Here is a 26,482-nt window from a genome sequence, read left to right on the forward strand (position 1 = left end):
TCCCAACCAGGCAGCACAGCCAAGGCACTCAGGCGGTCAAGCATAAGGCATGGGTACAGAGTCTGTTTTCTGACATTACAATCCCTATCTAAAGCAGCTGCCCGACACCTCCCAGCCCGTCTATGCTCCACTACACAGGCTTTCTTACTGAAGGGGAGGCTCAAACACAAGGGTAGACAGAAGAAAACAGGCCAGGCCAGCAGAGGCACAAAGTCCGGATTTTATTGTTATCTTGTGTTTGGCTTAGTGCAAAAATGCCCTTAACACTGCCAGGCCCCACTGGCCTCTGGGAAGGCACAGGCAGCAGGTGTTCTGGGTTACTCTTAGCTGCTGATTTGGGTCTCAGGCAGGGCTTGCAAAAGAAGCACAGTGAGGCTCCCCCTCAACATGAAGTGCAAACACTTAATTCAGAGTCAGACTTCACCAGGAGGAAGAGCGGGCCAGGGCAGAAGGCACTCTGATGGAGGAGCAGGTCCAAGGATAGCCTGGGTCTTTTTCCTGCTTCCTGATAATTTGGACAGCACAGCTGAGAAGCGGCACTGCCAGGTCTGGGTTAGTGCATGGTGGGGTAGGGTGGGAGGGCCTGTCACTGGTAGAACTTCTTGCTAGAGTTGTTAGCGTGGTCGAGGAGCAGCTGGCATGGGGTAAACTGTATTCCATAGGCAGATTCATACTTCCGTAGCCGGTCCACTACCTTCTGAGCACCATACAGATCCACAAAGCGGAAGGGCCCTGAGCAGAGACAGACTTTAGTGAAAGAGACTAAAACCTGCACAAGGATAAAGGAAGACAACTTCCGGGCCTACACACTGACCTCCGAGACAAGGGGGAAAGCCAAGCCCAAAGACGGCTCCGATGTCTCCCTCTGCCGGTGTGGCCAGGATCCCTTCCTGTAGGCACAGGACTGCCTCGTTCACAAACCTTGTTATCACACGGTATTGGACGTCTTCGTCAGAGGAGCTGAGGAAGAGAAGGGAGCAGGAAGGAGAACTTAGCTAGAGAAAGAGAGGGAGGAGCCGGAGCACAGCATGTGGGGTGCAGGTGAGTTCTAGGGAGGCCAGTGGCCAGGGTGTACCACACCATCCTCAAAGATCAAAGTCCTTTCTCTTCCCTACCCGATGTGAACTGAGCACCCAAACAGGGCCTGGCACAGGAGAGACGACTGCCACATCTGAAGGATCAGCAACAGCAGCACATTCCCAAAGGCAACCAACAGTGAGGAGGGTACAGGCGCCTCCACAACCCACCTCCCACCTTCACAGGCAAGGCTGGAGCAGGCAGGGTGTCCACAGGCTGGGCCCACTCTCACTTGGATACTGAAACTGGGCTTATGTGCAGGGAATTTAGCTGTACAGTGTTTTGCCAGCTTTAGGTCATAAATAGAATAGAAAAGGGGCCAAGGAGCTTTGGGCTACTAAGATAAACATCATTTTCAGGCAAACAGTCACTCAAATCAACTTACACTTCGGGCTTGGCAGGCAGCCTCAGGTTTGCCAAGATACTATCCATTTCAGAATTCAAACTCTTATTCTTTGAGCCCTCCTGATAGATGTAAAAGCCCTTCCCAGACTTGCGACCTGAGAGAATAAAGAGATTGCGTTAGTCATTGCCTTTCACCCCAGCTGCAAACCTTGTCTCTGCTGGATGCTGTGAGCTTCTAGCACTCCGCTGCACTCCTAAGCTCCTGCATGCAGCCAGCTGAGCCATTTAACCCTTGTCAGATGATGGGCAGAGGACAGAGAAAGCTCTGGTGCATGGAAATCTGAGTCTGCATAAGAAAGGCCTCGCCTACCCCCAGCCCCAATTTTAATGTACAAACGGAAGGCCCAGGTCCTAAAGGAGATTTCACTGCAGCCTCAATTGTATGTTCTGTATGTTGGACGTCTCTCCACAGGTAGCCAGACTTCAGGGCCTGGTGGATATAGAACTTGCTCCTGACCGTGGCAGGAGGAGGATGCTGGTTTCTCTGGCATACCCGGCACCGACTGCCTTTCCCCAGCCTAGGAGATTCCCTATGTCTAGGGATCTGTGTTCTGGAGCCTTTCCCCTCTACCCTCTCTGTTCTCAGGCACCTGCTCAGAGCTCTGTAACTAGCAGCTAACTCCTGTGTCCTGGGGTTACTCACCTAAGAAGCCCTTGGAGACCATCTGTTTCAGCAGTTCTACGCTGCCACCTCCAAATCGCTCCCCAAAGGCTTTGCCTAGATCTTCTGCTACGTGCTGTGCTACATCCACACCCACTTCGTCTGCCAGCGTGGCAGCACCCACAGGGAAGCCGAAGCCTGTGGTCAAGGCATCCAGCTTCTTAGGGTCAACTCCTTCCTGAAAAGCAAGGGCCTCAGAGCACAGCCATCTCAGGTCCCCCACAGAAGGGCTGCCTGCATAACCTGCAGGCACAGCCTTGAGCAGAGCCCACTTCTTTTCTTGGACATCACCTGGCCAGGTGCAGAACTAGCGCTTCATCCAGGAAAGCACAAGGGGAAAGAAACCCTGCAGCTATCCCACAGGAACTCAGATCACAGAGTTCCTTCTCCTCGCTTGTGACTCTGAATCTCAGGACTAAGTAGATGCTATGGCTACCAGGACTCTGTGTGTGTGTGTGTGTGTGTGTGAGTGTGAGAGGGAGACACAAAAGGGCCTCTGGAGAAAAGCAGTAGTACATTCTTGGGGAACTTGTCCCTCATCTGGACATCTTTAGCTGGGAGGACAGAAAAAGATATGACAAGGCCTCAGACATCCCATAGAACAGTACCCACCTGGAGGATTCGCATGACTTCAGACATCATGGGTGCAAGACACCTGGTGGTGTAGAAGCCGGGTCCGTCCTGCCAAGGGAGAGGAAGGGAGCTTACAGCCTTGCTTTGCTCCTTTCCCAGACATCATTCACAGCTTTAGCTAACTTAGGCTCTCATCAGAGTGCTCAGTGTTACACTGGAGAAGAAGCCACCTTGAACAGTCTGGGCTCCATGTCACCTCTGAGGTCTGGAGTCACCAGTGAGGGTCTGCCAGAGCCCAGACACTCCTGCTGCCCCACTTCAGCAGGACAGTCACTACTACTGTCCATTTTGGAGACAACCTAGTGGACAGAGTTTTAGAGGCTGGTATCCCCTTCCCCTGCGCCCCCACCGCAGAAGAGTTATAACAAACCTGGAGGCTCAAGAAGTCTTGTTTGAACTTCCATAGCCTGCTCCTGCTTCTGGCCTTACCTTGACCACAATGATGACCTTCCCCTGCCTGAGCCCCACGGCCACGGCAGAGGCCGTTGTGTCCTTGGAGGTTTTGTCGGTCGTGATGATTTCTAGGAGCTGCATCTTGTCCACGGGGGAGAAGTAGTGCATGCCGATCACCTGTGAGGGAGCCATAACCAGCACATTACCAGTGCCGCGGAGGGGAACACTGGAGAGAAAGGCCCGTGGGCAGAACTGCTGATCTAGTCAGAGGGTTGGGTTGGTGGTCTCTTGCCCCCCCTGGGCTCGCCCCCATCAGGCCCCACGTCACATCCCTGGACCAGTGTGCTAGGAAAGGTGGACTGTTCTGCAGCCACACATCACGGAAGAATCAGTGTGCTAGGAAAGGTGGACTGTTCTGCAGCCACACATCACGGAAGAATCAGTGTGCTAGGAAAGGTGGACTGTTCTGCAGCCACACATCACGGAAGAATCAGTGTGCTAGGAAAGGTGGACTGTTCTGCAGCCACACATCACGGAAGAATCAGTGTGCTAGGAAAGGTGGACTGTTCTGCAGCCACGCATCACGGAAGAATCAGTGTGCTAGGAAAGGTGGACTGTTCTGCAGCCACACATCACGGAAGAATCAGTGTGCTAGGAAAGGTGGACTGTTCTGCAGCCACGCATCACGGAAGAATCAGTGTGCTAGGAAAGGTGGACTGTTCTGCAGCCACGCATCACGGAAGAATCAGTGTGCTAGGAAAGGTGGACTGTTCTGCAGCCACGCATCACGGAAGAATCAGTGTGCTAGGAAAGGTGGACTGTTCTGCAGCCACGCATCACGGAAGAATCAGTGTGCTAGGAAAGGTGGACTGTTCTGCAGCCACACATCACGGAAGAATCAGGCGTGGGTGGTTTGCAGACACAGACCTAGTATTAGCAGCTGTAGCTGCTTAGAATCTCTCTGGCTGCTCAGTTGAAGCAGGCATCCTCCAGAGAAGTGAGGCTTCTTTCCCCTCTTTAAATGACTGCATTCTTTATGAATCTGCTTAAGCAAAGATAACTTTCTAGACAGCATTCCAAATACTCAGTGAAAGTACTTCTAAGTTTAGTACTTTCAGATCCTGGGTAGAAGGTTCAGGGTGAGGCTGTAGGTCCCCCAGCCCTGACCTTCCAGGCTGGACTGGAGTCTTACCCAGCCTAGGCAGGTACCACACTGCACTGCAGCTGAACAGCACACTGCTTCTTGGTTTAGGGCCTAGCCTTCAGTATCTGGTTCTAATGTAAGTAACTTTAATAGTCTACATTTGAGAAATGGCTGCCACGAGGGATGCACACCAGTCCCCAGCCTACACCTGTAGAGCGCGGCGCTCAGTTTTCTGTGACCACTTTGGGAGAAGCACCCCATCCACTTTATAATCTACACCGGTCTTTTCCTGGTTCATATACTACAATTTCAGCCAGTGAGTCTGAAGCAGTCTGCCGTTTGAGGGCTTTCTGTCTGGTTTACCTTCTCAGGCCTTTTGCTGACAGCAGCAATTTGATTGATTGGGAGAGCAGATGTGTTGCTGGCAAAGATACAGTGTTCTGGAGTCACCTGCAGGGGAAAGCATGTAAGAATCTGTCAGGTGGGCCTAGAGATGACAGCCACTGCACAGCTCAGTGACGCTTGAGCCCAGCCTCCTCTCCAATCCATACTTACACCAGGTGGAACTCACCCAGACTCTGTGAGTCACCTAAAAGCTTTTGTGTTGACCTTGCTCTCTCTTTTTGTTTTGTTTTGTCTTTTCAAGACAGGGTTTCTCTGTGTAGCCCTGGCTGTCCTGGAACTCCAGGCTGGCCTCAAACTCAGAAATCCACCTGCCTCTGCCTCCCGAGTGCTGGGATTAAAGGCGTGCGCCACCCCTGCCCGGCGACCTTGCTCTCTTAATTGAGTCATCCTCTACTGATGGCCTGCCCTGCCCTGGAGACCACATCTCAGCACTTGGGTAAACATGGTGCCTTACATAAATGCCACGAAGATGAGTTGAACTCGGTTTTGGTCAAAGTGGGGCATGGGTGTTGACCCCTCAAGTCTGGAAGATCACACCATTCCGTACCCTTGCTCACCCTTCCTAAGTCAGAAAGTGTATACTGCCTTCATCCTAACTGAGCCACTGAAGGGCAGTGTCCATTGTAATTATGCGTGCAGCAAACAAATACGACCAACTGTTAGCTTTAGTTGACTGTCTGCACTGTCCCTAACACAGGATGCTCAGCCTTCTGGCTCTAATCTCAACTTATTCAAGTTTTCTGACACGGGTAAAAAATATGGAAGGTGTGTCTCTGTTAAATCTGCACAAATTTGGCACAGACAGAATGCAAACATAAGATTAGAATGAAGGTTGAAGACACATTTAACACATTGAAAAGTTGAGTACAAAACGTTAATTATGACAGACAAAAGTGAATTGTTAGGATTAAAAAGGAAGAAGAAAGTATAGGCATTTGAGGAAAGGGCCCGGCTGTGATGAGGATCCTATGATTTTTAACTAACCAGAGTGGACTGTGAGCTGACGGTGTGGTGTGACTCTGAGAGTGAACATACTCTCTTAGCTGCTAGTATGGTATCAAGGGTGAGGGAAAGGTCCTCTTGGGCTAGAGATGGTAGGGAGAGTGTTCGCCTCACATGCGGAAGCCCTGGGCTGGATCTCCAGGACTGCATAAACTGGGCACAGTACTGCATGCTAGTAATCCTAGCACTTGGGAAGAGGCAGCAGGATCTGAAATTCAAGGTTATCCTTGGCTACATAGTGAGTTCAAGGCCAGCCTGGGAGGTATATTTGTCTTCTACTCTAGGAAGAGCAAATCCTTATCTCCCAAGATGGCTGGCAACACTCTTGCCGCTCCTTGGTCATGCATGCCTTTCTTCCTAGGAAGAAGGAGTCTATTTCCCACGCTCTAAATCAGGGCTGGCCATGGCTTGGTTTTACCAACAGAAGCATGGCCGTTGGTCTTGGGCCTTGCTGCAGTTCTGCAGCTGCCTCTTTTGCTCTTAGAGAACCTTGCTATGGAGACATTCTGGCCATGGGAGGAATAGGCCCTGAAAGGCTTGGTGTTTAGGGCGCTGTGGTGTTCAAGAGATGCTTCTCAGCAATGTGTACACGGAGATGTGAGCTAATGACCGAGACAGAAAGACAGAAAAGCAGCTACAAACTGTTCCATGGGCTGCAGAGATGCTCAGTGGTTAAGAGCACTGACTGCTCTTCCAGAGGTCTTGAGTTCAATTCCCAGCAACCACATGGTGTGGCTCACAACCATCTGTAATGGGATCCAATGCCCTCTTCTAGTCTGTGTCTGAAGACAGCTGCAGTGTACTCATATAAATAAAAAAATAAATAAACGACTCTTTAGAAACTGTCCAGTGAAGAATGTCAGGAACAGTCTGTTTAGTTCCATAGGGGGTAAGAGACGACTGATTTAAACTGAACCATTAGTAGACTCAGCTTGGGAGTTTTCTTAAAAGCAGCAAAAGGTCAGGTCTCTCGAGAGGATGGGCAGGATGCTGTGCTGGAGGTCTTCCTCATGCCTTGAACTTTCCCTCTCTTTATAAAGATGTTTTTATTTATGTATAAGTGGCCAGGCTGCATGTATACCTGCTCCCCAGAAGAGGGCATCAGATCCCATTATGGATGGCTGTGAGACACCACTTAGGTGGCCTTAGTAATCCTGCCTGCTTCACCACAGCTTGCAAAGACAGCCACCAGTGTTGCCAGCTCAGTACCATTTCCCTAGTCTAGTCTAGCTGTGTTCTTTCTCACGCTTGGACTACAGCCATTTCTCCTTTTCTAGGCCTTTCCTTCTATCACCCACATGAGGTACGTATTTTGTTCACTGTCATCTCAAGAATGGGCTTTTAGAACACTTGAGCAGATCCAAAGGAGCGTCACCACAGATAACCATCCAAAACAGCCTGGAGAAAGCTCCCTTGGTTCCCTTTGCTACCGAGACATGAAGTCACCTGATTATGGCTCACAGCCAACAACAACAAATCCCCAAGACACCTGCGTACCCATGAGGCTATTTAGATGGCTGGTAACCTCCCCATTTCCACTCCAATATGGCTAATGAGCCCTGTGCTTAGGAGCGTAGGGTACTTAATTAATTTTCTTCCCATAGGATTCATACTTGAGCTTTCTGATATACACAGCATGTGTACACTCACATACAAACTTACATTTGAGGCCTCAAAATTGCTTAGTGGGTAACGGTACCTACTTGCTGTCAAGTCTGACAACCTGGATTTGATCCCTGGGACCCACACGGTGAGAGGAGAAATGATTCCTGCAAGCTACCCTCTGACTACCACACACGCTCTCCCCTCCGACAAGACCCCTCCGCTTGGTGCCCTCCGGGATTCAAGTGCAACAGCCCTTACTTACGCTTTCCACTTCCTTTAACACCTTGTGCTTTACACCGAGGTCCTCAAACACGGCCTCAATCACCATGTCGGCCTTCTCAAAGCCTTTGTAATCCAGCTGCCCAATCAAGTTGCTGAAGATGGAATCCCTTTCAAATGATGTGAGAGCTTTCTTCTTCACTTTGTCGTTCAGCCTAGAAAGAATGCACTCTTAGAACAGAACAGCGTGGCTTCAGGCACCCTGCGAGGGTGTGTCATTACCCCTGTTTTGAAGAGGTGGAGGTCAGAGGGACTTGGTGCTAAGCAGCTGGTGAGGGAGGTGATAGCATTTGATGTCACCGTGGACCCCAGGCACACAGGTTTTTTTACCACAAGATGACTGCACACAGCTGTATTCCTCATAAGACAGTTGGGAGTGCCGGCAAGAGGTGAGTCATGACCCAAGGAGGAGACTGGCAAGCACACAGCATGGCTCTTGCCATCATGTCCCAGACCAGTGAGTGTTAACTGCACCCTTTACGCTGCTCTCTAACACTGTCCCCCTCTCCCCACTACCCTACAACCCCAGCGCAGGTCTCGAACCCAGGGCCTTTGTGAGCACTCTCACACTGAGCTACATCTCCAGACCTAGGTTGTCAGGCTGTCAATCTACTTTCACTCAGTACACAAGTGTCATACTGAACTTGGCTTTTTCCAGGGAGAACTACAAAGGATTCTTGTTATAACTGAATCATTTCATTGCCAAGGAATACGAGATTTCTTTTAGGTTCATCTTAACCATACTTTTCAGAATAAATAGAAGAATTTTCCTCTGAATTGAAAACCCATTCACTAACTCCCTTAAGGAAAAGAAAAACTAAAGTCGCAGCTAAGTTCACAGAACTATCCAATAAGGGGCTGGAGAGATGACTGAGCAATTCAGAGCACTGGTTGCTCTCCCAAAGGACCTGGGTTCAATTCCCAGCACACTCTTGGCAGTTCACAACTGTCTATAACTCTAGTTCCAGAGAATCCAACACTCTTACACAGACATACATACAGACAAAATACCAATGCATAAAAAAATTTTTTTTTTCAATAAAGGCTTTAAAACCATGGGCTGCCTTCCTACAGTTAGCTACAACAGGCTGTCTCAGTGCCAACAGCAGTGACTGACTCAATGCCGAGTGACAGTTTCTGAGAAGGGAAAGAAAACATGTCCTAAGTCAGCAGTATGGTGATTGGCCCTCACCAGGCCTAAGATGAGAAAGGAAGTATCTAGAAGAAGTCAGGGATGAGGCTATCTATCCTATGGCAACAGCTCTTCATGCTGGTGATTGCAGGAGATGCTGAAAGGGGAGGCCTAGGTGTTGGTGCTGGGGCAGTGTTGCTGTATACGCTGCTGCCCCCTCCTTTTTATTTTACATTATAATCTGGAAATATCACCAACCTGCCAGTCCTGGCCAGCACTGTAGTGGCAGCGCACACGCTCCTCCGTAGATGAGGGAGGACAGTGAGCTCAAGCCACATAATCCACTTAGGACACACATGCCCTCACTCAGCACAAAGTCCCACGCAGGACAGTCTGATGCAGCCAGCTAATCCGTCATGTCTGTGAACACTGGGCTAAAAACAGCCTCAGTGTGGCTGAGCTGACTCCATTTCCACTCAGCCTAACTGGCGGCATCTATGTGAGACGGGACTGTGAGCCATCCTTGGTTTTCATTTTAAGACGTTTGTTTTACCGTTACTTTGCCATATACTTTGTATGTGGGTGTTCTGCTGCAGATGTGGAGCTGGTCTGCAGGCCTCGGGCATCTGGCTCAGTGGCAGGGGCTCTGCTGTGTCATTCTGGTCAGGAAAGTGGGCGGGAGAGCCCTCTGCCAGCACTGCCTTCACCTACTTGGTCAGTACATGTTCTCACACACCCTCCCTCAGCCCTGCCAAGAGCTGTGCAGGTTCCATAATCCATTCCACTGGGGCAACTCCATGCAAACCTTAGCCAAACCTGACAGTTACTAGTATCATACCAAAGGATCAAATAAATGGTATTTAGAATATCTACTAATAAGGAAACACTCAAAGGCCAATGTCTTATGACATTATAAAAACAAAGAGCTGAAAGAATAATTAATATTTCTAAAAAAAACCCAAAAAACAAAAAACAAAAAAAATCAAAGGAAACTGGTAAAACTATAGAGTATGGGGCTATGTTCAGCAAAAGGACCCTGTGATGAAAAACAAGACAAAACCAAACCCACTGCCCGGCCCCACACAGTCCACCTCCTGGCACCAACAGGCCACTTACCCTTTGAATACTTGCTGCTGTCCCCGGCCCAGCCCAGTCACTGTGGTGTCTTTAAGAAGAGTTTTCAGTCCCTTATCGACAGAGACCTGGGCAATGCCAGCCCCCATCAGCCCTGCGCCAAGGATGGCTAGCTGCCTGGAGGGACAGGATCGAACAGTTCTGGTGAACATCTCAGGCACTGATTAGCTGGGAAACACTACCCACACTGTGAGCCAATAAACCAACCGCCAGCCACAAGTATAAGAGCTTTTCAGGATTTCTATCTACAATACATTTTTGATTTTTAAAGATAAATGTAAAACTCACTAGGTCCAAAAACTTGGTTTTTCCATGAAGGCAGAACTAAACCAACTCTCAATTGCCCAAAGCATGGGAAACCAAGCCTAATCTAAATCTAGGTTATGTCCAAAGATTAGTCTGTTTGATAATTTCATAGTGATTTTAGCATTTTTCTGTCATTTCCCTTTCTCTCAAGATTTACCATCCTAGCCAGGCTAGCCAGGGTACTTCAGTCTCCTTACTAGTAGCTTCTGGGTGTTCTTTTTTTCTTCTGAGACAGGTCTTACGTAGCCAAGGCTGGCCTTGAACTCACTGTGAAGAGGATGACTTTAAACTTCTCACCCTCATGAATGCAGGGCTAAGAGTCTTTTTTTTTTTTTTAAAGATTCCAGCTCCAGGGCTAAGAGTCTTATATCACCATACCTGGGTTGTGTGGTACTGCCAACTGAACTCAGAGTTCCTGTATGCCAGGCAAGTATTTACCACAGGAGCCGAGTATAGCTTTGGTCTGAGATGTGAGACCTAAACCAGACTGCCAGGAAGTCATTCCGAGATAAGAAAGCTCTATAAAGGTACTAGAAGGGCCTAGGGAGAACTCAGAGGATCTGAAAACAAGAATGTACTGGAATAAAGGCTAATCTAGTTCTCTGGATCCTTGACCCTACACAGTTGCTGCAAAGCAAATTCTCAGGCTTTTTAGGCAGGGCAGCTTACTGAACATTCTTCTGTGGTGCTCCAAATTTATTTTTCTTGCACAGGACCTGGCCGTTATAAAGCCCCACCAGGGCCTTCGATTCTTTGGTCAATGCAAGCTCTCCAAATTTCTGAAAGGTAAAAAGAAAAAGGGAAAGGTGGAACTCTGGGGTCCTGGTGATGGGACTCCTTCGTCACTTGCTCTGCACAGCAGAGGGAACACCCAGTGCCTTAGTTCACAGGTGCTGCAGCTGGGCTTCCACCTGCAACTGGTGTCCTCTTCACTGTCCTCTGAAGGACGTCTCACCACTGCTTTGAGGGAAGTTTGGTATTTTGTTTTGTTTAATTTGTTAATTTTTTTTTTTTTTTTTTTTTTTTGAGACAGGGTTTCTCTGTATAGAACTGGCTGTCCTGGAACTCACTCTGTAGACCAGGCTGGCCTCGAACTCAGAAATCCGCCTGCCTCTGCCTCCCGAGTGCTGGGACTAAAGGCGTGCGCCACCACGCCCGGCCTGTTAATTTTTAAAAATTAAAAACAAACAAACAAACAAACAAACAAACAAACAAACAGGGTTTCTCTGTATCCCTGGCTGTCCTGGAACTCACTCTATAGACCAGGCTGGCCTCAAACTCAGAGATTGACCTGCCTCTGCTACCACACCTGGCCTTGAAGAAGGTTTTGATGTGACAGCTCTCAGACTCTTACAGCAGAGGAGTGATAACCTTTGCCCGTGGTTGAGAGTCTCAGGCCCAGATGGATTTTCACCATTCCTCCAATAACCGGCTATGGACTGAGAGGAGTTTCAGAGCCATCCTGCCTAAGGCAGAACTTGAGCAGGGTCCTAGAGACTTCAGTTTTCTTCCCACTGCAGCAGGTGGGACGAGCACCATTCCCACTGCCACTTTAAAAGCATCTTAGCATCAAGGATGAGTCCCTTGGTTTAGTGGTTCCCAGCATAAAAGCTGGGATCTCACTTTCACACAGCTGGGTTTGCACCCTGGTCTTGCCCTTCCCTACTGTCAAGCTTTCTTCACTATTTAAATGGGAAAATGGATGCCTAGTTCATAGTGCTGTTACGAGGAATAATAAGAACACTAGTAAAACAACTGGACTCTCCTTGCTAACTACTATTCACACTGCTAGCACACACTGGCATAATTATGGGATTACAAATAGCATTACAAAGAAAGACTCTGATAACATTGCTTATACACATTAACAGCATGAAATAATGCTGTATTTAATCGGAAATAGCATGTTCTATTTGGTATCCTATGGATTTCAAATTATGGATAAAGATCTATCAGGTCATGAGTTCAATAGGTTTTGATAAGTGGTTTATATAAAAAGTATATATATATGCATATGTGTAAAAATATATATACACACACACACATATATACATAAAATGTCAAGTATAGCCACTCCCTGGAATCCATGCAAACACTGGTTTTAGGACCTTAGAAGAGACATAATGTACAAATTCTCAAGTTCTTTACATAAAATAATACAGTATGTGCACATCCTCTGTATTTCAAGTTGACTCTAGATTAACTATAATACCTAACACAAGGCAAATATCATATGTACATGATAAATAACAACAAAAGTCTATATATTCAGGACAATGCAATTTTAAAGTTTAGATCTATATAATACATCAATCATATGTGCCCCATTGCCTTCCCACTCTCTTTTGATCTACCTCTATCTCAACATCCTCCTTGGCAGATGTGTTTGTTCAGTAGTTGGGTACAGGACTGCAGACGTGGGAGGGCCAGCTGCATGCTGCAGTTGAGGACATTACTGATTTGTGAGCCATATGTTTCTCTTTTTCTATACATACACATGTGTATGTATACCTAGTTATGACCTTTAAAGTATGAGGAAAGTGTGATCCGTCCATGAGGAACCAGAGCGCTCCCTTAGCTTTGGGTAACCCATTATCCTATTATCAAAGTCTTCAATTTCTGCATAAAACTTAAATTACCCATTCTACTCCCTCAAATCTGGGACACCATTAACGTTTGAGAAATGTGAAAGGTGTAGGACTGGTCAACACACGCTTCTTTGTCTGTTTCTGATTGTAAGACACTCTTTTTTTAATTCACCAAAGATGCTGCATCTCTAAGCCTTAGTAAACACACACACACACACACACACACACACACACACACACACACATAAATCAGTGCTGGCTTTCCTGTTTGTCTCTGGTACTGGGGTTGGACCTAGGACCATGCATGAGCTATAGGCAGTTGCTTTACACTGACCTCTATCCCCAGCTCACAATGTATGCATTTTATCACAACAAAATCAGCCCCAGTGCAGACTAAGGGCATTCACAGATTGGCTCAGAAAGGAGTAGCTGCTCCCCTGTTCTCATTACAGCCTCAATATTGAGCAGTCTCAAGCACTGCAGACACCACTCCATTCTCAAACCACTTAGTCACAAACTAATCCGAAGAATGACCACTGGAAATAAAAAATGTACTAGGTTTTATATATAGTGTTTTAATATAAACATTTTCAGCTTTCAGTGGAGCTTTGGGTCTTTAGTATTCTACAAGTAAACTGGAGAAAAACCATTTACCTGCGATTCAGCAAGATAACCAGCATCACTGCCTTGCTCAAGTCCAGCCTTCACAGCCTAAAACCACAAAGGCACATGTTCAGTGTTGCAACAGAATGGCTAGAGGTAAAGCGATGCTGAGTAAGACAGCCAGTCTTTTCAGGCTGTGTGTCATACCCAGTAGGTCATACGCCCAGCTTTGCAAGGGCAGACCCTGAACCAACTGTCTCTCAGCTGCTGTTGAACCCAGCAGGAAAGGGCACCTTAAGCTGCTCTTCCAGCTTCTCTCTAAGGCCAGCACTTTCTGCTCACTTCTCTGTGCTTCTGATATGTGTGTGATCTTGTTGGTCACATGAACCAGGAACTCCATGCAACTCAACTCTACATCCAGGGTAGGCACTATCCCGTATAGGGTGGTAAATAAAAAAGACAAAGGAAAGACCCCAAGCCCAACCACCATAATTTATACATATGACAGGAAACAAAAGAACCCCCAAATTCATTAAAAGATAAGTGATCTACATTCCTCGCCTTGACTTCCTGTAATATCTAAACTCGTCATCTCCGCTTGGTAAGCTTCTTACGCAGCACTGCTTTTACTTAAATGTATTTCGGAGTCTTATTCAAACTTCAGTCCTCCATTATCAGATAGTTGGCTGATAGCTCTATTTTGTCTCTCCTAATCCTCTTTGACCCACTACCATGAAAATAACTAAAGTTCAGGACAAAGTAAAATTGATTAGTTCATTATTGCTGACCTTTTAAGACTAACTGTAGCCTGTCTTGCTACAGTGAATTAGAATTAGAAAAAGAGTGTCTTGCGATCAGAAACAGATGAAGAAGCGTGTGTTGACTAGGCCCATCCTGCCTGGCCTGAGTCTCCCTCCACCTACCCTGTGCTCACCTCTCAGGTCAGCTCCCATGAGCCTCTGCCTCATCTCACTGACTGCTTCCTCTGAGCACTGACTACCTGGCATTAATTTTTTTTGCTGTTTTATAACTTGAATGGCTAGCTGTCTTACCGTAAGTATTTAATTCTCCAGCCCAGACTGTTAAGTATGAATGCAGATGTGTGTCATGTTTCATACAATTTCTTTTTTTATAATGCTGGGGACTGAATCTAGGTTTATTCAAGCCAGACAAAGGTTCTACCAGAGCTACATCCCCAGCTGCTGTTTTATGTTTAGTAATCTCATGACTTCTACTCTACAAAGGATACTTTGTAATGGATCCATTCCCCAGTCTTTTGGTTGCTTGAGATACAATCTCTCTATGTAGCTCTGACTGTCCTATAATTCTCTATGTAGAACAGGCTTGCCTAGACTCAGAGATCTGCCTCCGCTGCCTCCCAGAGTGTGAGCATTACCACACCTGGCTTTTATTTTATTTTAAGACAGGGTCTCGGGCTGGTGAGATGGCTCAGTGGGTAAGAGCACCCGACTGCTCTTCAGAAGGTCCAGAGTTCAAATCCCAGCAACCACATGGTGGCTCACAACCATCCGTAACGAGATCTGGCGCCCTCTTCTGGAGTGTCTGAAGACAGCTACAGTGTACTTACATATAATAAATAAATCTTTAAAAAAAAAAAAAAAAAAAAAAAAAAGACAGGGTCTCTACGAATCCCTACTTTCTCCAGTTTTGATTATATGTTGTTGAATCTCCCAGTCTGAAAAGTTCTAAGTTTTAAACTATTTTAAAGAGTTTTTAATTATCTTTCTTTGTCTTTTCACACTGCTTCTATATCATTAGGTCTTCTTAAGAATTATAGCAATGGGAATGCCTTTTAAAAAAGTGATTATCGGCTGGGAGTAGTGGCTCAGGTCTTTAGTCTCAGCAGCCAGGATGCAGAGGCAGGCAGAGCACTGAGAGTTCTAGGTAAGCCTGGTCTACAGTGGGGGTCCTGGGTTGAAGGCCAGAGCTACACAGTGAGACACTTTTTCAAAAGCAATCAAGTGAGCGAGCACACAAAGCTAACACACACTGTTCAGAATCACAGAAAAGAGCACCGCTTCCTGTAAGAGGGAGGACTCACATCAATTATTTTCAAAGGGGCAGGATAAAGGCCTTTAGTCTGCTTCTTCACTTTTTCTTCAACTGTTTTGTAAACCTGTTGTCTGACAAATGGGACAGTCATGGCATACGTTGTCAGCTCTGTAAGGTAAAATGTGGTTAGATATTTTCTGAGATGACCCAGGGCTCCCTTGTCCATTCGCTCTGTAGACTCCATAACACGACATAATTTTAGGCATCTGAAGGAACACAATGGAACCGCCATCCTCTGCGTGCACTGGGCTCGCTGCCTTAACATGCAGCCATTACTTTCTATGTGCTAAGGTTTCATCTGGGGACTTTTAGTACACTATTATAATCTACTCTTGTATTAATGTTTAAATTTTTCCAATTTAACAGGTCTCTAAACAATGGCTTTAGCTGGGGGCTGGAGAGATGGCTCAGTGGTTAAGAGCACTGACTGATCTTCTAGGGGTTCTGAGTTCAATTCCCAGCAACCACATGGTGGCTCACAACCATCTGTAATGGGATCCAATGGCCAATTCTGGTGTGTCTGAAGACAGCAACAGTGTACTCATATACATAAAATAAATAAATATATCTTTACCAGATGGCTTTGCTGTTAGTATTAAGTTGAGGATTTGTCCTTGAGGCAGAATTGTCCCCTCTAAGGCTTACTCCTAATGCACTTCTCTTCCTCTCCTCGCTCCTGGTTTTCAGAGACAAAGTTTCTCTGTGAGGCTTTGGCTGTCCTGGACCTTGCTCTGTAGACCAGGCTGGCCTCAAATTTACAGAGAGCCACCTGCCTCTGCCTCCCAAGTGCTGGGACTAGAGGTTTGTGCCAATACCACCCAGCATTTTTCTCTATCTTTTGAGGCAGGGTCTCAAGTAGCTTAGGGGAAGGCAGAAGCTCTGCTGTGTGCTGTTAACAAAGCCACTTACTTTCCACAAGGCCTTTGCTCTGCTTTGCAGAGACTTTCCGATCAGCCAGGCCTTTGGCAAAATTAACTGCAACTTCCTCTAGGTATTCAATTGTCCTTTCTTCTGGAGATTTTACTCCTGGTCCTGTAAAAACAAAATAAAACAACAACAACAAAATGATTGCAAGTACTTGATTGTAAATCAAGCTTGAACCAGTCCTATGCAGATAAAACCTGTGGCAGGAAGGCTCCCACACTTCCTTCACTGATGATCAGTGATGTAGAAGCATAAGCCAAATAAACCCTTTCCTCCCCAAGTTGCTTTGGTCACGGTGTTTCATCACAGCGACAGTAACGCTGACTAAAACAGCAACTAAGTTCCCATTTATGGGAAGCTTCTGCCAGCTTGTGAGCCTGTTGGAAGCAGAAATTAGGTTATGTGTAGCTCAGTGGAGTATATGATTAGCATGTATGAGACCTGGCTCTATCCTTAGTACCACCAACCAAACAAAACAAACAAAAAATGGTGACGCTGAGAAATCTGAGAAGAGAAGTTACAGGGCGCAGCCAGGCTGTCTAGTTAAAGTCTGCATGAACTGCACTGGGGAAGGCGCTCGAGTACAGAAAGGAGTGTACCCACTTTAAGTACTCTGGAAACAAAGTCTCCAGGGGGAGGAGCCTACTACAAATACAGAACTCCAGTTAGACATCTGTCTTGTTTCGAAGCAGAATGGAGAAGAAGAATCAGAACTAAACCTTTAAACCAAAGCTCAGAGAGTTCCCGGAAGTCAACCCCTCATCATCCTGCAGCCATGGCAGCCGAGGCCGAGGACTCTGTAGGCAGAGTGCTCCCGAGCATGTGCTCCACATCAGGACCACCCAGAGGGGCTTCAGCTAGCACTGCTCAGCACATTCCCGATGGACAAGTATCCAAGCCAGGGAAGATCACCAGAGAGACAGGAAGAGAACAGATGCCAGCACAGGACTGAGAGTGGCCTAGACCTTCTGGGATGGAGGTCATCCTACTAGGCAAAGAACTGTGACCAACTGAGGTACTCCCTTAGGGCTACGCCTTCCTTATACCACACTTGGAATGTGGCCAGTCCTCACTCCACACCACACTCCTCAGGGGAGGCATAGGCAAGGTCACAGGTTACAGGCTGGCTATGCTCTCATACTGCCATTCTGAGCCCAGATACCTTCCCTCCTTGGTCTCTTTACCTTAGAGCACCAGCTGACACCTTCTTAATGAGAAAAATGGGAATATTAAAGATACTTTGCCCTATGACCAAGCCATCTTTTCCGCCAGCCTCCATAAAGCCTGTTTGTTCAAGGCTTCTTCAGCAGTGAGATGCCTCACAACCTCCTGTAACTCTGGCTTCATGGTAGCCAAAGGCCTCCTCTGGCCTCTAAAGGCACATGCACATACATATGGGCACACTCATACTCAGATACACATGTGAACATAAATAAAATATTAAAAAAAAAACACTAAAATAAACCCTAAAGCCGTCTAAGCCAGAAAGAAAAACACAATAAAACAAAAGAAAACAAAAAACCCGAGAGCCTTCCAACCCCATATATAACTTTGTGGTTAGTTCTGTTAGGTATTTAAGTAAGAAGAAATATCAATTCTACACAAAGTGTTCCAGAAAACAAGAGAAAGGAAAACTTTACAACTCATTTTATGAGGCCAGCACTGCCTGACACTAACACCATGCAAATACTGTAAGAAAACATAATTATCCATGAGACCATTCATTTTTTTTATCAGGCACAAATATTATTTATAGGTGATCAAGTCAGTAACTTATAAACAAGATACTGTATTATATCTAAGTGGAGTTTAACCCTGGGCAAACACTGGCTCGATATTAAAAAAAAAAAAAAAAATTCAGTGCAATTGACACCAAAAAGAAAATCAATCATCGGATCACCGTAATCCAAACCAAGACGACGTCTGACAAGACTGACACCGCTCTTAGCAAACCGGGAGAAAAAGGGCAGCCAGGACAACCTACAGCTGCCACCACACTCATGATAGATCCTTCCTCCCCTCTGGGACTGGGAGTGAACTGTGTGCCCCCACCATTCCTGTCCAGCCCTGAACAGAGGTCTCAGCCATAGCAAAAGTCCAGAGAAGGAAACAAGCGGCACTCAGATAGGGAAGGAAGAAGGCTTGCTGACTACTGTCACAGAACATGGTAGCATATGTAGAAAAGCCTTGGTAATCCACAAAAAAATGCTCGCAGACTTAATAAATTAGCTTATTACAATCACACAACAAAAGGTTCATGCCCCCAAATTCAATTACATTTCTATAGACAAGTATTTAATGCAAAATAAAGCATATTAGCCTAAAGCTATGCAATAACTAGGAATAAACTGAAATGGTCACTGAGAAGTCGAGAAGTACAAACACTGCTGAGAAACTGAGCTCTTCAGCCGAGGAGACAACTCTGATGGCATAATATTTGTGGTGGTTTGAAAAAGCCCAGCCCATGGGCAATGGCACTGTTAGGTACAGCCTTGTTGGAATAGTGTGGACTTGGTGGAGGAAGAGGATCACTGGGTATGTGGGCTTTGAGGTCCTAGGCTCAAGCTCTACACCATGCAGAAGAGACCATCTTTCTAGCTGACAGCAGAAGACAGTCTCTCTTTCTGAAGGATCAAGGTACAGAACTCTCGGCTCCTCCAGCACCGTGTCTGCCTGCACGCTGCCATGCTTCCTGCCATGATAATAATGGATTGCACCTCTGAAACTGTAAGCCAGCCCCCAGGTAACTGTTTGCCCTTATAAGAGTTGCCTTAGTCATGGTGTCTCTTCACAGTAACGAAACCCTAAGACAACATTCTAATAAAAATTCTAGCAAGTATTATTATATCTATAATCTTTGTAGGTATGATCATATTAAATACAGAATTTATATTCAAATGTAAAGCAACTATTATAGAAAAAATAATTTTGAACGAATAGAGCATAGTTGGAGAAATACGATATTTGATAAAGCAATTGTCAAGACCACATTGTGCTGATTCGAGAGGGGGTTGGTTAACTGAAAATACAATATATAGTTGGCTTACACATGGATAGGAACACAGGTGACTACACTAATAAACTGAACTGATTGATTCTTGTATTGTTGGTATCCAAATAATCAATAAAGTAAATATAAACCAGTGTGGGGATAAAAATGATTATTAGCTCTTAGAAAATGTCACTCCTTGTTGGTTGGTAATGGCACATGCCTTTAATCCCAGCAGTTGGGAGGCAGAGGCAGGTGGATCACTGAGTTCGGAGTTTGAGGCCAACATAGTTTGCAGAGCAAATTCCAGGATGGCATGGGCTACCCAGAAAAACCCTGTCTCACCCTGTCCCCTCACCTCCAGCCCCGCAAAAAGAAAAAAGAAAATGTTACTCCTCAAAAATCATTACTTCTTTCTTAAGAGTTTTGAGTTTAATCCTAATATTCAAGAGATCAAGTCCTCCAGAAAATAAACAAGTCTATATGACCAAAATTCTGACTCATGTTAACACTTACCCAGCGGTTCCACCAACTGGTCAACCAGTCCCATTTTCTTTGCTCTGTCTGCACGAATGTTTCTACCAGTCAGCATCATGTCAAATGCAGCAGGCACACCCACCTAACATGCAAGCAAGAGACGAAGCACAGGGGGAATGAGGGTGGAAGTTATTTACAAATCATCACGTGAACAGACTTTAGAGGAAAAGTGGGGCTGGAGAGATGCTTAGCGGATCAGGTGCTTCTGTCAAGCCCGACAGCCTGGGTTTAACTGAAAGATGCCCTCTGCCCTCCACATGCACGCCCTGGGATACCTGTGTATGTACACCCTATATAAACCAATAAATGTAATAAAGTTTTCTAAAAAAGGAGAAAAGTCAAACCAGTTTTATGCTCTCTTATTAGTAAATTAAAACTTATATACTAATGTGTTTTTAAGTTTTGAGATTAGATATTCATCTGAAGAAGAAAATGTCATTATGGTGTCTTTGCCATGCATAAAACCATGGGTTTAAGTCTCAGCATCCCTATTTCCCAAAATTCCAATACTGGAACTATAGTGCAGACTCTGAGATGAGAGACTTGCTACTTTTACAAAGGCTTCAGAAAGAAGTTTGGGTTTAACAACAATGCAGCTCATCTGATACAGTATTCTAGAAATTCTGATTTCTAGCCAGGTGTATTGTTTGTTCTATAATCGCAGATCTTGGAAGCTGAAGCAGGAGAATCATTGACTCAAGGCCTGTCTCAATTGCAGAGAAGACTCTGACTCACAACACAACAACAACATCTGGTTATGGAGGCATATGCCTTTAATCCCAGCACCCAGGAGGCAAGAGGATCTCTTCTGGGTTTTAGCCCAGCCTGGTCTACACAGTGATCTCCAGGACAGTCAGAACCATAGAGAGAGACTGGCTCAAAAGCAAACAAACCAACCCAAAAACAAATAATGAAAGAACTTCTAGCAATGTAAGCAAAGAAATACAACAAAACTTTTTATGTCAAGATATCTTCTAGACATTTCTTATAAAGAGATGTGTATGATTTGAATGACTAGTTTGGTATGTGTTATTCCAGCACTTGGGAGGGTGAGGTAGGTGAGATGGACAAGAGTGTAAGGCCAGTCTAGGCTACGAATGAGGCTTCTGAAACCACATCAAAATCAGCCAAATGAAGTAAAACCCTCCCTTCCCACTCTAATTTGTATGAACTTCTTGTGCAGTCTCTCTACTGAGCCCTCTTCACTGAGGAGTCTACAGTGCTAGAAGCACCAAGCCTCAGTGCCTTCTGGATATGAAATTTCTCTGCAGCTTCTAGGTATGACTCTCCTTAGAAATTCAAAAGCTTATTGTGCCTGTTTTGGTCCTTTGAATACAGCAAGGAGATGGTCCAAATCAGAGCAGGATGGGAAGTTCTGTCTCTTACTTAGCATGAACCATGACACATGGTTTTAAAACCTATTAAGAGGAGGAACAAATTAATGCTCTAGAAAAGTAAGGCAGGAGCTTATCATCTTTACACTTCATAAGGGACTAATCAAGACTGATCAACAGTTCTGTAGGACTGAAAAAAAAATCTCTCAATGACCCTCTATATTGCTAACGGTACTGGCTGATTTTGTGTGTCAACTTGACACAGCTGGAGTTATCACAGAGAAAGGAGCTTCAGTTGAGGAAATGCCTCCATGAGATCCAACTGTAAGGCATTTTCTCAATTAGTGATCAAGGGGGAAAGGCCCCTTGTGGGTGGGACCATCCCTGGGCTGGTAGTCTTGGGTTCTATAAGAGAGTAGGCTGAGCAAGCCAGAGGAGGCAAGCCAGTAAAGAACATCCCTCCATGGCCTCTGTATCAGCTCCTGCTCCCTGACCTGTCTGAGTTCCAGTCCTGACTTCCTTTGGTGATGAACAGCAGCATGGAAGTGTAAGCCGAATAAACCCTTTCCTCCCCAACTTGTTTCTTGGTCGTGATGTTTGTGCAGGAATAGAAACCCTGACTAAGACACTAACTTACTTGGTTTCTGAATCCTTCATTGAGTGTCTATCTTATATATTTTGTCCAAGATGGATAAAGGAGTATTTATGTACAGCAATGTCAAGCTCATGGTATTGGGGGAATCTTAAACTCACCATTTTGGGCAGTCTCTGGGTACCTCCGGCTCCTGGTAAGATCCCCAGCAACACTTCAGGGACACCTAATACTGTTTTTCTGTCTTTTGTTGCTATTCTGTATTGGCATGCTATGGCAAGCTTCAAACAAATCAAAGAAAATCAGAATGTCAGAAAATTTAACTGGAACATGTTGGCACCTAGGTTGGCAGCTCTAAAGATTATTTATAGAGCAGAATGTACCACAAAATTAACCATGATTCCTTAGGCTGATATCTGGCACTCTACAATCTACCTTTTCTATCTGTTTTCATAATTTATTAGCCCCCTTTTAGGTTGCTATTCGTCTTAAAAATATTTTGATGGCAATGGACTTTACCAATTAAAAAACTCAAGCCAGGAGTGTACTTCCATAGTTCTGGCTACACAAGATGCCGAAGCAGAATTGTCTGAGCCTATGAGTTTGAGACAAGCTTCAGCAACATAGCAAAACCCTTGTCTTATAATCAAAAGCAATAATAAATAACTAACAATTTTCCTTAAGTCTTAATAACAATGACCCAGCTGGTAGAACCAGCTGCCTGTGTGGCCGAGGCAAGAGGAATCTCAGAGATGACCTCTTCCAATCAATCAGGTATACTTGCAATCTCCCGACAGGCCTTGCTTCCTGTTGCTTTTGAATACAACTACACTGTATACGGAACACTTCTGAAACCATTTTCTTGTTAATCAAATTCTTTTGTGGATCAGGCCCAGGTTTCTTTTATTAATGTATCTAAAAATCCCAGCATACAGTCCACCATGTGATATATGCTCAATAAATGTCTTGTTTTCCTCTTTTTAAAACACAGTACAATCTAGTAAGAATCTCTTCTCTCAGCTGGTCATGGTGCACACCTTTAAATACAGCGTTTGGGAGGCAGAGGCAGGCAGGTCTCTCGAGTTTGAGGACAGGTTGGTCTACAGAGTGAGATCCTGTCTCAAAAAACAGTAACAAAAACTCTTTAATCTTATTTTGAAGAGTTTTACAGGTTGAAAACTCTTCAATCCTATCTTTACTACTCACAAGAAACTATATGTCTGTGTCTGTCACACGTGTGACACACACACACACAACTTTGTGTGTAAGACTCAGCCAACTTAACATGAATTCGGGTCACACTTCCGGATCTCTGCCCTGTGATCCTGAAGCAGGCACTCAGATGTGAGAAAGCCTTCACAGATGTGGTACACATCCCCACTGTAAATGGAAACAGCATTCCCTGGCTTACTGTTTGCTGTTAATTGCCATTTCTCAAGAATTAAGAATTAAACCCATTCAGGCATTTGACAGCTGAAAATAAAATTGCTCCTACTCAGAAAACTGTTCTTTTACTGGCTTTAGGTAAAACAGCAGCCTAAAGGGCTATGGTGGCACATCCTACCAGTGAGTGGGAAAGTCTGTACAGCTCTGGAATACTTCTATACCTCAAGTCCTCCTCCCAAGCAGGATCCACTGATGGCGGCCACAACAGGCTTTGGGGACTTTTCAAGTTTCTCAAACATTCTCTGTCCTTCCTGTGATATTCGCGTTGCTTCTTGGGGGGTTGTACAAGAGGATAGCATGCTGCAATATCGACAGAAAAGAAAAACACAAAAGGAGAGATGAAACTGTGACCTATTTTGTATAATATTTCACCCACTATATACTTATCTCAATGTATATCAATATTTGGCAATGAGTCTTCAAACACAGAATGGAACAGGTTACACAATTTATTTTGCTCTATAACAAACTATTGACCACAAAGTTCTAACAAGAACATCACCTGGTAAATATTTTCACTATCAGACTAGACAGTTCTAAGGTTATACTCTGGATCTAGTTACTCTCTTTGAGCTATTTTGTAGTCTTTACTTGCCAGACATGTCTGTTTTCCTACTGACTTGTAGCTTGTTTCAAATGCTTCCTTATCTGTCTACACACAGGCCTGATTATTCCTCTCCACTGGTCCTTATGAATGGAGTAGGATTTCTTTAGTATATACACCTGGATAAGAGGATGTGGCTGGAATGTATGTATTGCCCCCACATCTTGTGTGGATGTACCGCACGTGTGCTCACCTGTGCGGGCACATGTGGAAGCCAATGTCAGGTGGTTTCTTCACATCTTACTTTTGAGACAAAGTGATCCATCAGACTCACTGTGCCCAGCTTTCTCATGGATGCTGGAATTCTAGTTCAGACTCTTGGCTGAGCAGCAGGGTTTTACCCACAGAGCCATCTCCCCAGCCCCTGTACTTTCAATTTTGCTAAGTACTGCCAAACTGCGCTCTAAATGTTTGCTGGTCTGATGGATGAAGACTAGGCAATCATTCTTGGTTAACTTAAGAAAAAGCTGTATTTAGTCATCTATGATTTAAGCAACAAATCCCTTATTTCATGAGCTTTATTATACCCTGGAAAACAACTTAAAAAAACCCAACCATTTGGAGAATTTACTTCTATCTTATTTTAGAGAAGGTATTATTTAAAAATACATAATCAGGCAGGATAAACTTACTTGATGTCAGCCCCTGCGACAAAGCAGCCAGGCTTTGATGAGATAAGGACAGCACTCCTGATTTGGTCATTGGCCCAGATTTCGTTCATGACTTCTATGAACTCTGATTGTACTTCTTTATTCAATGTATTTACCTACATGAGAAAGAGCTACATCTAAGGGTTTAAACTGGAAATTTCACATACATACACAATCACTGTCAAGTCTGTTTATGCAGCAGACACATATTGCTAGAAGAAAAGAAAACAAAACTAAAACACAGACCGACCAAAACCCCCTAAAACCCAGCAGCTTTCAGGTAGCTTTAGTTAATTATTAGTACCCTCCCTTTAACAATGGGTCTCACAAGCTGGAGGAATGCTGGGTGGTTAACTGGCTGGCCATGCAAGTCCAACAACCTGAGCTTGAGCATTGAACCCGATGTAAAGGTGGGAGAAGAGACTTAGCTTCACTCTCACTCCCAAATACATCAATACAAGCAAAAGTGAGGTGGTCTCAAATAGGGACAGCCAGCATTGGCCTTACTTCTGATCCTAGAACTTAAGAGGGCAGAGGAGCCGGGCAGTGGTGGCGCACACCTTTAGTCCCAGCACTTGGGAGGCAGAGGCAGGTGGATTTCTGAGTTCAAGGCCAGCCTGGTCTACAGAATGAGTTCCAGGACAGCCAGGGCTACACAGAGAAACCCTGTCTCATAAATAAATAAATAAATAAATAAATAAGGCAGAGGAAGGAGAACTGCTGCAAGCCTATGGCTTGTCTGGTGTACACACAAAGTTCCCAGCCATCTGGGATACACAGTGAGCCCCATCTCAAACAAACAAACAAACACCCCCAAAATAAAAACAAGAATGTGAGGTTGTAGTCCTAAGAGTTTGGATCATATGCAAATCTACAAATATTTATTGGTGGTTGTGGGGAACCTATAGAACATTACAAAAAAAGGGATTAAAATTAGACATTGTATGGATTTCACTTTGTAAATATATTCAACTTCAGAAAATTAGGTTAAAAAAAATCAAATCTGAATCACTGGTTAGTTAGTATAAGCCTAACTCTAGTGAAGAAACTGGCGCCAATTACTGTTAATCTGTAGTAGCTTTAGGTGTTTTCCTGTACAGATCCTCCTATTTCCTACAGGGTTTTATATAGCCCAGGCTAGCCTTGAACTCTGTAGCTGAGGATGACCTAGACTTCTTTCTATTTGTGTCTCTCGGGTGCTGTGAGCCACCATGCTTGGCTCAAAATCTCCTATTTCTATAGGCCCTGGTTATAAGACTTTAAAAAAAAAAAAAGACACCTTTATATTTGAAATGGGGGGAGAATGAATTCCTGTGGAATTTTGCAACTCTTGGCAAAAGATGGGGGTGCTGCTTCCTGCACTGTTGAACTTGCCAAGATCCAGGTTCCATTTTCACAGAACCTGATTTCTAGCACGTGGACTGTCCGGGTCATTCAATCCCCCAGGAGGCTCAAGAGCCAAGTATCCACAGTTACCCCAGACAGCCATGAACTTGACCAATGACTCTTTTAGTTTCCATATTTACCGCAGCCGTCCTACTATGAGTAATGACTCTGTAAGGCAGTAATGAGGTGGATAAAGTCTTATCAACATCATATTCTATCATCCTCATTCTATGTAACAAAAGAAGGCTAGTTTTATTCATCTTGATACCTAGAAGCAACAAGAAGGAATTATTTTTTTGTGTCCTGTCTGTTTCTGAGATAGGGTCTCACTGAGGGGCTCTGGCTGCTGGAAGCCATAGAGATCCACCTGCCTCTGCTTCTCCAACCAAACATCACCAAGAAGAATTTTTTTTTCCTTGTTTTGGGACAGGGTCTCACTATGGAGTTCTAGCTGACCTGGAACTTGCTCTGTAGACCAGGCTAGCTTAGAATTCACAGAGATCTGCCTGCCTTTGTCACTACCCATGGCCCCAAGAAGGAATTCTCATTCAAGAACATCTATAAAACTCACAAAATTTTA

At 45.0% G+C, this 26,482-nt stretch overlaps 1 protein-coding gene across 1 annotated transcript in view; it reads right to left on the reverse strand.

The window, feature by feature from the left end:
• Positions 1–202: 202 nt before the first annotated feature.
• Positions 203–26,482, reverse strand: part of Hadha (hydroxyacyl-CoA dehydrogenase trifunctional multienzyme complex subunit alpha) — a 34,380-nt gene continuing 8,100 nt past the window's right edge. Inside the window, exons 4-20 of the mRNA XM_021163083.3 lie at positions 24,499–24,632; positions 23,424–23,562; positions 21,978–22,097; positions 19,870–19,972; positions 16,350–16,472; positions 15,430–15,548; positions 13,419–13,475; positions 10,846–10,955; positions 9,853–9,987; positions 7,588–7,759; positions 4,677–4,763; positions 3,206–3,346; positions 2,756–2,824; positions 2,126–2,321; positions 1,463–1,577; positions 815–960; positions 203–732 (exon numbers count right to left, since the gene is read on the reverse strand). Coding sequence (XP_021018742.1) covers positions 587–732; positions 815–960; positions 1,463–1,577; positions 2,126–2,321; positions 2,756–2,824; positions 3,206–3,346; positions 4,677–4,763; positions 7,588–7,759; positions 9,853–9,987; positions 10,846–10,955; positions 13,419–13,475; positions 15,430–15,548; positions 16,350–16,472; positions 19,870–19,972; positions 21,978–22,097; positions 23,424–23,562; positions 24,499–24,632 — 2,112 coding nt within the window. The 3' untranslated portion in view covers positions 203–586. The remainder of the gene's footprint in view (positions 733–814; positions 961–1,462; positions 1,578–2,125; positions 2,322–2,755; positions 2,825–3,205; positions 3,347–4,676; positions 4,764–7,587; positions 7,760–9,852; positions 9,988–10,845; positions 10,956–13,418; positions 13,476–15,429; positions 15,549–16,349; positions 16,473–19,869; positions 19,973–21,977; positions 22,098–23,423; positions 23,563–24,498; positions 24,633–26,482) is intronic.

The sequence above is a fragment of the Mus caroli genome, unplaced genomic scaffold (genome assembly GCF_978045245.1).
Source record: "Mus caroli unplaced genomic scaffold, Mus_caroli_1 scaffold_4, whole genome shotgun sequence".
Lineage (NCBI taxonomy): Eukaryota > Metazoa > Chordata > Mammalia > Rodentia > Muridae > Mus > Mus caroli.